This window comes from Trichomycterus rosablanca, chromosome 6 (assembly GCF_030014385.1).
Source record: "Trichomycterus rosablanca isolate fTriRos1 chromosome 6, fTriRos1.hap1, whole genome shotgun sequence".
NCBI lineage: Eukaryota > Metazoa > Chordata > Actinopteri > Siluriformes > Trichomycteridae > Trichomycterus > Trichomycterus rosablanca.
Genome location: NC_085993.1, coordinates 19,658,910 through 19,670,813, shown reverse-complemented (window position 1 = coordinate 19,670,813; position 11,904 = coordinate 19,658,910). Strand labels below are relative to the sequence as shown.

General features: G+C 42.4%; 1 protein-coding gene across 1 annotated transcript; it reads left to right on the top strand.

The window, feature by feature from the left end:
- The first annotated feature begins 5,468 nt into the window (after window positions 1-5,468).
- On the top strand, window positions 5,469-11,338 carry avpr2b.1 (arginine vasopressin receptor 2b, tandem duplicate, 1). Its single transcript, XM_062996710.1, is given in 3 exon segments — window positions 5,469-5,812; window positions 5,814-6,328; window positions 11,139-11,338. Coding segments are annotated over 3 exon segments (1,059 nt in total).
- Window positions 11,339-11,904: the final 566 nt, after the last annotated feature.

The following is an 11,904-nucleotide window of genomic DNA, read 5'->3' as shown; positions in this document are numbered from 1 at the left end:
CTGAAACTGGGCTGCAGCACAGTGGCCAAGATCATCCAGCGTTTTAAAAGAGCAGGGTGCACTCAGAACAGACCTCGCGTTGGTCGTCCAAAGAAGCTGAGTGCACGTGCTCAGCGTCACATCCAACTGCTGTCTTTGAAAGATAGGCGCAGGAGTGCTGTCAGCATTGCTGCAGAGATTGAAAAGGTGGGGGGTCAGCCTGTCAGTGCTCAGACCATACGCCGCACACTACATCAAATTGGTCTGCATGGCTGTCACCCCAGAAGGAAGCCTCTTCTGAAGTCTCTACACAAGAAAGCCTGCAAACAGTTTGCTGAAGACATGTCAACAAAGGACATGGATTACTGGAACCATGTCCTATGGTCTGATGAGACCAAGATTAATTTGTTTGGTTCAGATGGTCTCAAGCATGTGTGGCGGCAATCAGGTGAGGAGTACAAAGATAAGTGTGTCATGCCTACAGTCAAGCATGGTGGTGGGAATGCCATGGTCTTGGGCTGCATGAGTGCAGCAGGTGTTGGGGAGTTACATTTCATTGAGGGACACATGAACTCCAATATGTACTGTGAAATACTGAAGCAGAGCATGATCCCCTCCCTCCGGAAACTGGGTCGCAGGGCAGTGTTCCAGCATGATAATGACCCCAAACACACCTCTAAGACGACCACTGCTTTATTGAAGAGGCTGAGGGTAAAGGTGATGGACTGGCCAAGCATGTCTCCAGACCTAAACCCAATAGAACATCTTTGGGGCATCCTCAAGCGGAAGGTGGAGGAGCGCAAAGTCTCGAATATCCGCCAGCTCCGTGATGTCGTCATGGAGGAGTGGAAAAGCATTCCAGTGGCAACCTGTGAAGCTCTGGTAAACTCCATGCCCAGGAGAGTTAAGGCAGTTCTGGGAAATAATGATGGCCACACAAAATATTGACACTTCAGGAACTTTCACTAAGGGGTGTACTCACTTTTGTTGCCGGTGGTTTAGACATTAATGGCTGTATATTGAGTTATTTTGAGGGAAGAATACATTTACACTGTTATATAAGCTGCACACAGACTACTTTTCATTGTGTCAAAGTGTCATTTTGTCAGTGTTGTCCCATGAAAAGATATACTTAAATATCTGCAGAAATGTGAGGGGTGTACTCACTTTTGTGATACACTGTATATACAGTGTATCACAAAAGTGAGTACACCCCTCACATTTCTGCAAATATTTTATTATATCTTTTCATGGGACAACACTATAGAAATAAAACTTGGATATAACTTAGAGTAGTCAGTGTACAACTTGTATAGCAGTGTAGATTTACTGTCTTCTGAAAATAACTCAACACACAGCCATTAATGTCTAAATGGCTGGCAACATAAGTGAGTACACCCCACAGTGAACATGTCCAAATTGTGCCCAAAGTGTCAATATTTTGTGTGACCACCATTATTATCCAGCACTGCCTTAACCCTCCTGGGCATGGAATTCACCAGAGCTGCACAGGTTGCTACTGGAATCCTCTTCCACTCCTCCATGATGACATCACGGAGCTGGTGGATGTTAGACACCTTGAACTCCTCCACCTTCCACTTGAGGATGCGCCACAGGTGCTCAATTGGGTTTAGTCCATCACCTTTACCTTCAGCTTCCTCAGCAAGGCAGTTGTCATCTTGGAGGTTGTGTTTGGGGTCGTTATCCTGTTGGAAAACTGCCACGAGGCCCAGTTTTCGAAGGGAGGGGATCATGCTCTGTTTCAGAATGTCACAGTACATGTTGGAATTCATGTTTCCCTCAATGAACCGCAGCTCCCCAGTGCCAGCAACACTCATGCAGCCCAAGACCATGATGCTACCACCACCATGCTTGACTGTAGGCAAGATACAGTTGTCTTGGTACTTCTCACCAGGGTGCCACCACACATGCTGGACACCATCTTAGCCAAACAAGTTTATCTTGGTCTCGTCAGACCACAGGGCATTCCAGTAATCCATGTTCTTGGACTGCTTGTTTTCAGCAAACTGTTTGCTGCCTTTCTTGTGCGTCAGCTTCCTTCTGGGATGACGACCATGCAGACCGAGTTGATGCAGTGTGCGGCGTATGGTCTGAGCACTGACAGGCTGACCTCCCACGTCTTCAACCTCTGCAGCAATGCTGGCAGCACTCATGTGTCTATTTTTTAAAGCCAACCTCTGGATATGACGCCGAACACGTGGACTCAACTTCTTTGGTCGACCCTGGCGAAGCCTGTTCCGAGTGGAACCTGTCCTGGAAAACCGCTGTATGACCTTGGCCACCATGCTGTAGCTCAGTTTCAGGGTGTTAGCAATCTTCTTATAGCCCAGGCCATCTTTGTGGAGAGCAACAATTCTATTTCTCACATCCTCAGAGAGTTTTTTGCCATGAGGTGCCATGTTGAATATCCAGTGGCCAGTATGAGAGAATTGTACCCAAAACACCAAATTTAACAGCCCTGCTCCCCATTTACACCTGGGACCTTGACACATGACACCAGGGAGGGACAACGACACATTTGGGCACAATTTGGACATGTTCACTGTGGGGTGTACTCACTTATGTTGCCAGCTATTTAGACATTAATGGCTGTGTGTTGAGTTATTTTCAGAAGACAGTAAATCTACACTGCTATACAAGCTGTATACTGACTACTCTAAGTTATATCCAAGTTTCATGTCTATAGTGTTGTCCCATGAAAAGATATAATGAAATATTTGCAGAAATGTGAGGGGTGTACTCACTTTTGTGATACACTGTGTATATATATATATATATATATATATATATATATATATATATATATATATATATACAGTGTATCACAAAAGTGAGTACACCCCTCACATTTCTGCAAATATTTTATTATATCTTTTCATGGGACAACACTATAGAAATAAAACTTGGATATAACTTAGAGTAGTCAGTGTACAACTTGTATAGCAGTGTAGATTTACTGTCTTCTGAAAATAACTCAACACACAGCCATTAATGTCTAAATAGCTGGCAACATAAGTGAGTACACCCCACAGTGAACATGTCCAAATTGTGCCCAAAGTGTCAATATTTTGTGTGACCACCATTATTATCCAGCACTGCCTTAACCCTCCTGGGCATGGAATTCACCAGAGCTGCACAGGTTGCTACTGGAATCCTCTTCCACTCCTCCATGATGACATCACGGAGCTGGTGGATGTTAGACACCTTGAACTCCTCCACCTTCCACTTGAGGATGCGCCACAGGTGCTCAATTGGGTTTAGTCCATCACCTTTACCTTCAGCTTCCTCAGCAAGGCAGTTGTCATCATGGAGGTTGTGTTTGGGGTCGTTATCCTGTTGGAAAACTGCCATGAGGCCCAGTTTTCGAAGGGAGGGGATCGTGCTCTGTTTCAGAATGTCACAGTACATGTTGGAATTCATGTTTCCCTCAATGAACTGCAGCTCCCCAGTGCCAGCAACACTCATGCAGCCCAAGACCATGATGCTACCACCACCATGCTTGACTGTAGGCAAGATACAGTTGTCTTGGTACTTCTCACCAGGGCGCTGCCACACATGCTGGACACCATCTGAGCCAAACAAGTTTATCTTGGTCTCGTCAGACCACAGGGCATTCCAGTAATCCATGTTCTTGGACTGCTTGTCTTCAGCAAACTGTTTGCGGGCTTTCTTGTGCGTCAGCTTCCTTCTGGGATGACGACCATGCAGACCGAGTTGATGCAGTGTGCGGTGTATGGTCTGAGCACTGACAGGCTGACCTCCCACATCTTCAACCTCTGCAGCAATGCTGGCAGCACTCATGTGTCTATTTTTTAAAGCCAACCTCTGGATATGACGCCGAACACATGGACTCAACTTCTTTGGTCGACCCTGGCGAGGCCTGTTCCGAGTGGAACCTGTCCTGGAAAACCGCTGTATGACCTTGGCCACCATGCTGTAGCTCAGTTTCAGGGTGTTAGCAATCTTCTTATAGCCCAGGCCATCTTTGTGGAGAGCAACAATTCTATTTCTCACATCCTCAGAGAGTTCTTTGCCATGAGGTGCCATGTTGAATATCCAGTGGCCAGTATGAGAGAATTGTACCCAAAACACCAAATTTAACAGCCCTGCTCCCCATTTACACCTGGGACCTTGACACATGACACCAGGGAGGGACAACGACACATTTGGGCACAATTTGGACATGTTCACTGTGGGGTGTACTCACTTATGTTGCCAGCCATTTAGACATTAATGGCTGTGTGTTGAGTTATTTTCAGAAGACAGTAAATCTACACTGCTATACAAGCTGTACACTGACTACTCTAAGTTATATCCAAGTTTTATGTCTATAGTGTTGTCCCATGAAAAGATATAATGAAATATTTGAAGAAATGTGAGCGGTGTACTCACTTTTGTGATACACTGTATATATATATATATATATATATATACACACACACACACACACACACACACACACACACACTGATCAGCCATAACATTAAAACCACCTCCTTGTTTCACTGTCCATTTTATCAGCTCCATTGACCATATAGAAGGACTTTGTAGTTCTACAATTACTGACTGTTGTCCATCTGTTTCTCTGCATGCTTTGTTAGCCCCCTTTCATGCTGTTCTTCAATGGTCAGGACTCTTCCAGGACCACTACAGGGCAGGTATTATTTGGGTGGTGGATCATTCTCAGCACTGCAGTGACACTGACATGGTGGTGGTGTGTTAGTGTGTGTTGTGCTGGTATGAGTGGATAAGAGTTTTTAAACACCTCACTGTCACTGCTGGACTAAGAATAGTCCACCAACCAAAAATATCCAGCCAACAGCGCCCCGTGGGCAGCGTCCTGTGACCATTGATGAAGATCTCAAAGATGACCGACTCAAACAGCAGCAATAGATGAGCGATCGTCTCTGACTTTACCTCTACAAGGTGGAACAACTAGGTAGGAGTGTCTTATAGAGTGGACAGTGAGTGGACACGGTATTTAACAACTCCAGCAGCGCTGCTGTTTCTGATCCACCACCATGTCATTGTCACTGCAGTGCATGAGAATGATCCACCACCTAAATAATACCTGCTCTGTGGGGGTCCTGTGCATTGAAGAACAGGGTGAAAGCAGGTTAAAAAGCATGCAGAGAAACAGATGGACCAACTAATTTTGCTGGAAAACTGAAACACTGAAAAACGACACATTTAAAGTTCTGAAAGTTCTCTTACCTAAAAAAAAAAAAAGCTTGTTAGGTGTGGAGTGCATGGATAGAACGCTCATTACCTTGGCACTGTTCCTCCAAAGTAAGGTGGGTGTGGGAGTATACTGCTGAAAGACAGCTCCTCCTTCGCCCACGTCCTTTATAAATCAGCTACCCTGTCTTTTCCTTATCATGTAGAACATTTTGCAACTACTCAGAACAAGCCAAGTACAAGTACATGCCATCAAAATATGCAGTTAGATTGTTCTGTAAAAAGCTAAAATGTCTTACTTGAGCTTAAACCTCAGCAACATGAGTCTGAATCTCCAGATGTTAAAGGATCAGCCGCGCAATCAGAATTTGGCACATGTGGAGATCGCGCTTCTCAGTGTGATTTTTCTTAGTGCTACGGTTCTGAACTTTGGACTCCTGCTGGTGCTGTTAAGGAGGCGCAGACCCCTGTCTCGGATGCGGGTGTTTGTTCTGCACCTGTGCCTGGCCGATCTGGCTGTTGCGTTCTTCCAGGTGTGTCCTCAGCTCCTGTGGGACATCACCGACCGCTTCGTGGGTCCTGACTTGGTGTGCCGCATGGTGAAGTACCTTCAGGTGGTCGGCATGTTCGCGTCCACTGATCGTGGTGATGACCGTGTATCGCTACCAGGCTGTGTGCAACCCCATGTTTATGGTCCAGAGGAGGCGTGCGCACTGGAATGTGCCGGTGTGCGTCGCGTGGATTGTGTCCCTGGTGGGCAGCCTGCCGCAGATCTTCATATTCTCCCGCGTCGAGGTAGCGCAGGGGGTCTTCGACTGCTGGGCTGAATTCGTGGAGCCCTGGGGACTGCAGACCTACGTGACCTGGACCACTCTGGTCATATTCGTGTTGCCCATCCTGACCGTGATCGCATGCCAGGTGCGCATCTGCCGCGCTGTGCAGATCAACCTGCATATGAAGACGCACCGACAGGGCTGTGGTAATACAGTTCAGCTTCATTCCAGGGTCAGCAGTGTGGTCGAGTTCTCCAAGGCACGCATAAAGACGGTGAAGATGACCGTGGTGATCGTCCTGGCTTATGTGGTTTGCTGGGCTCCATTCTTCATCGTGCAGCTGTGGTCAGTCTGGGACACCAACGCACCAACTGAATGTACGTGAGCCACATTCATATACTTATCACCACTGATCAAACCAAAACCTCTGTATGTCCAATTTATGGGAAAAGTGTAAACCTGTTAAGGATCAAGGTCTTGTCTTCTTTTCTAGATAAAGAAATGTACACTGTAACTATTTTTAGGTAGGCGTGTCTAATAGAGTGGACAGTGAGTGGACACGATATTTAAAAACTCCAGCAGCGCTGCTGTGTCTGATCCACTCATACCAGCACAACACACTGTCGCCTCACAGCAAGAAGGTCCTGGGTTCGATCCCCAGGTGGGGCGGTCTGAGTCCTTTCTGTGTGGAGTTTGCATGTTCTCCCCGTGTCTATGTGGGTTTCCTCCGGGTGCTCCGGTTTCCTCCCACAGTCCAAAGACATGCAAGTGAGGTGAATTGGAGACACAAAATTGTCCAAGACTGTGTTCGATATAACCTTGAGAAGTGATGAACCTTGTGTAATGAGTAACTACCATTTCTGTCATGAATGTAACCAAAGTGTAAAACATGACGTTAAAATCCTAATAAACAAACAAACAAACCAGCACAACACACACTAACACACCACCACCATGTCAGTGTCACTGCAGTGCTGAGAATCATCCACCACCTAAATAATACCTGCTCTGTGGTGGTCCTGTGGGGGTCCTGATCATTGAAAAACAGGGTGAAAGTAGGCTAAAAAAGTATGTAAGGAAATAAATGGACTACAGTCAGTACTACAAAGTGCTTCTATATGGTAAGTGGAGTTGATAAAATGGACAGTGAGAGTAGAAACAAGGAGATGGTTTTAATGTAATGGCTGATCAGTGTATATTTCTTTACATACTGTAGTTTGCTCCAAAGGCAGTTTTTTCTTTTGTTCCACGTATCAACAGTGTCAGGGCTGCCCAAACTTTTGTATACAACGGTAAGCTCAACTGAACCCAATTTCTAAGTACATGATTCTCATGATTCAGCATTTGTGATTTTTCTGAATATTATTTGGACTCAATGTAACAATAAGTCCAAATAATTACAAATGGCCACAAATGAAACATAAGATTTGACCTCTATATGTCCAATATTGGACACAATAGCCACTTAAAATTTATGGGAAAAGTGTAAACCTGTTAAGGATCAAGGTCTTGTCTTCTTTTCTAGATAAAGAAATGTATATTGTAACTATTTTTAGGTGCATTAGTAGCAGTATTAGTAGCTGTTTCTGTCAGGATTAAATTCAGATATGGCATGGCAAGCCACTCTCTTCATCTCAACAGGTGTGTCTGATTTATCAGGTATTTGGCATTCATCTTCCTGACATCCCTTTCAGTCTTTATGTTTGACTTTTTTCTGCAACATATTTATCTTTATTTTTTTAAAATTCAGTTGAATGTTTTACCACTGCTTTAGCCTAGTCAGGGTTGCAGTGAATTTGTTTACCCGAAATCACTGGGCACATGATGCCAATCCATCCTTCCTTTTAGATAAAGCCATCAAATCATGTCTGTATGTAGACGCCTGATCAGCCAGTAACACTGCTGAGGATTTAAACCCTGGATCCCAGCAGTTGTGCGCTAGCATAATTTACTTCTGTGCCAAAAGCAGAACCTTAAAGCTTGACTAAAGTTGCTAAATATATAAACAAATGAATAGCTTTTAGAGTAGATATTTCTAGACAGATAAAACAAAGGTAAGCTATATGCCACAATAATAAGTCTGTTTGGATAAGAAAAAAAAGAAAACATTCAAACCAAACAATACTTTACCTACTGTCAAGTAAGGTGGTTGTAGTATTATGCAGTTGCAGTCATGTTTACAAATGTGACCAGTTTCTAAACCAAGTTTAGGGTTTTCACATATATAAACTCCCACTGACGAGCTGACGTTGCCAAATTAAATGGACAATTTCTATTTCCAATTCACTACAAATCAGATTCCCATTTTTTACTAAAGGTTCAATGTGTAATGTGGGGCCAGTGATAGCTCAGTGGTTAAGGTACTGGACTAGTAAACAGAAGGTTGCCGGTTCAAGCCCCGCCACCACCAAAGTTGCCACTGTTGGGTCCCTGAGCAAGGCCCTTAACCCTCAATTGCTCATTGTGTTCCGCTCACTGTGTATGTCGCTTTGGATAAAAGCGTCTGCTAAATGCTGAAAATGTAAATGTGTAACCTTTGGGCATTCTTTAATTCAGAGAGTTCCTTGCAAGCAGCTTGCATATGAAAATGTAAAAATTTTATTAGATTTAGAATTTAATTAGATAATTTTACAAGCTGTAGTAACTACAAACCAGTTGGAAGTATGATCATAGTTTTTATTTAAGTCACACTCAAAATCTTTATTTTATTAAAAACTTTAAGCTTTAAAGCATCTAGTGGCTAACAGGTTTTTTTCCTTCTGATATGGTTATACTGGAAGATTAGATGGGAAACATTCCAATTTGACAAACAGTTGTGCAATAAATCCGCATCCTCCAAGCTAAACTGATTTGTAAATACACATGAGCATAGTTTTCAATATCTGGTTTAGCACTGGTCATTTTTTATGTGTAAAACAAGTTCAAATGATAATACAGCCAAATTATATACAGCTGTTGAAGGATATATTTTTCATATCTGAGTGATTAATAAGGAATTAAACTTTATGTGAAACCATTCCGCCTGGCAACAACGACCTGGTGATGTAGAAAGGTTGCCAGATTAGTGTAATGTTACAGTTTAAAATTCAGGGCAAATCTGGATCTCTTATTGCACTGTAAGATTTGAGTTTGTACTTGGTTTAGAGGATAAAGGGATAAATATGATTACAATAACAGACTGAAATGAAAACTGTACCAAATTGCAATGGCCAAGGTACTGGTATCTTAAAGTTGCAATATTGTATTAATGATCACTTTTTCAAACACCCCTGGCATTTATTTATCATGCAGTGTTTATTAAGACACAAACACTGTATGATTTAATTCAGCATAATTGTTCTGTGTATACGCTGCAAACCCAAACTGTATTGATGCCATACTTTTTTCCCCCGCTTCAGTGCAAATTAACATTTCAATGATTAATGATATGAACAAATGTACCCAGTTGGTCTCAAAACACTTCTTTAATTTATCATTTAAGATTTTTTCCCCCTGATGTTAACCAGCTGTTGCTTGGCCTATTTATACACTGGCAGCTAAAGGTAATTTTTTAATCGCCTGGCCAAATTACATACTACAAAAACATAAACTATTTAATTGCTGGTATTTTCAAATGTTAATGCACAGTAATGTTATCAATTTAAAATAGAATTCTGGCATGTTCTTTTAGAATGTAACTAACACATTGGGTCTTGATTAGGATCTATTAGGTAGATCAAGAATCATCATACCATATATGACAATAGCCCAGAATGGCACTAATTTTGGAAAAAGAAAGTAGCTACATAGAATAGCATTATTGGTAATAATTACTGTTGCATAGGAAAAGTATAAAATAAAGTAAAATAAGCTGTAGTTAAGTTCTGAGACTTTTGCACACTTTGGCATATGCTACAATTATTAGTATTATTATTATGCACAAATACACCGAACAACCATAACATTAAAACCACCTCCTTGTTTCTACACTCACTGTCCATTTTATCAGCTCCACTTACCATATAGAAGCATTTTGTAGTTCTACAATTACTTACTGTACATACTTTTTTAGACTGCTTTCACCCCGTTCTTTAATGGTCAGGACCCCCACAGGACCACTACAAAGTAGGTATTATTTTGGTGGTGGGTCATTCTCAGCACTGCAGTGACACTGACATGGTGGTGGTGTGTTAGTGTGTGTTGTGCTGGTATGAGTGGATAAGACACAGCAGCGCTGCTGAAGTTTTTAAACATCTAACTGTCCCTACTCGAACAGCAGCAATAGATGAGCGATCGTCTTTGACTTTACATCTACAAGGTGAACCAACTAGGTAGGAGTGTCTAATAGAGTGGACAGTGAGTGGACACAGTATTTAAAAACTCCAGCAGCGCTGTTCTGTCTGATCCACTCATACCAGCACAAAACACACTAACACACCACCACCATGTCATTGTCACTGCAGTGCTGAGAATGATCCACCACCTAAATAATACCTGCTCTGTGGTGTTCCTGTGGGGGTCCTGACCTCTGAAAAACAGGGTGAAAGCAGGCTAAAAAAGTATGTAAAGAAATAAATGGACTACAGTCTGTAATTGTAAAACTTCAAAGTACTTCTATATGGTAAGTGGAGCTGATAAAATGGACAGTAAGTGTAGAAACAAGGAGGTGGTTTTAATGTAATGGCTGATCAGTGTATATTTCTTTACATACTGTAAAGTATACTGTATACTGTAATGTAAGTCGCTTTGGATAAAGGTGTCTGCTAAATGCCGAAAATGTAAATGTAAATACTGTACTTTGCTCCAAAGGCTGTTTTTTCTTTTGTTCCACGTATCAACAAAGTGTCAGGGCTGCCCAAACTTTTGTATACAATGGTACGTCCAACTGAACCCAATTTTTAAATATTTGATTCAGCGTTTGTGATTCTTTTGTATATTATTTGGACTCACTGCAATAGTGAGTCCAAAAAATTCAAATAGCTACAAATGAAACACAAGATTTTACAGTTGAATAGGGATATTTTATGTATACAATTAAGCCCAAACTATAGTGTGTAACTTTGTATATTTATAGCGTAGCAGCCAATCCCAGTATGATTTCTTCCAAACTGGATTGGAAAGCATTTAACTGGGCAAAAAAGTTGCTGTCTTGAGGAATGATAAATGTTAAAAAGTGACCACCCTGATCATATACTGTTTTTATTGCAGCTGCGACATTTACCATCCTCATGCTCCTTGCCAGTCTGAACAGCTGTGCCAACCCCTGCATCTACCTGTTTTTCAGTGGCAAAGTGTCCAAGAAACTCTTCTCACTGATGTGTCCGAGACAAGTGGAAAGGAAGGAGTCGGTGCCTGAAGATGCCACTGTGATCAGTTCAATCTACCTGAGTTCAAAAAGCCTCTCATAGCTAAAAGAAATTCCTGGATTAACATCTACAGTAAAGAGACATGGTGAATACATTAATACATTAAGGTTTACATATCTAATTACTACAATTTTCTCAGTGTGTTAACTGCCAAATTTTCTATGACAAGGTAAAGCCATTAGGTTTTTTTTGTCATCAACTGCTTCATCCTGGTCAGGATAACGGCAAGTCTGGTTCCACCGGGAAACATTTGGCACAAGGCAGAAACACCCTCCACAGGGCACCAATCCATCGAACGGCTTGGACCATTACCTGCATAGAAAGCCATTTATGTTTCTGTGGACACCCGCACCACCAGTCATTGTCTCGGTCATTGTCTGCCCTCATAAATGCTTGATGGGGTATGGGACAGTTGACTGTGAGGGAAAGTCCAGGACAGTTAGCATTCCTTAAACCTATAACATATAGTTCTGATCACACTATGGTGTTCAAATAGTTATATAGTCATATTAAGCATGTTTTTTATTTTGTGTGTGCGTGCGTGCGTGCGTGCGTGCGTGCGTGCGTGCGTGTAAGCAATGTGTTAAATGACATAAGGTTTGGTTTGT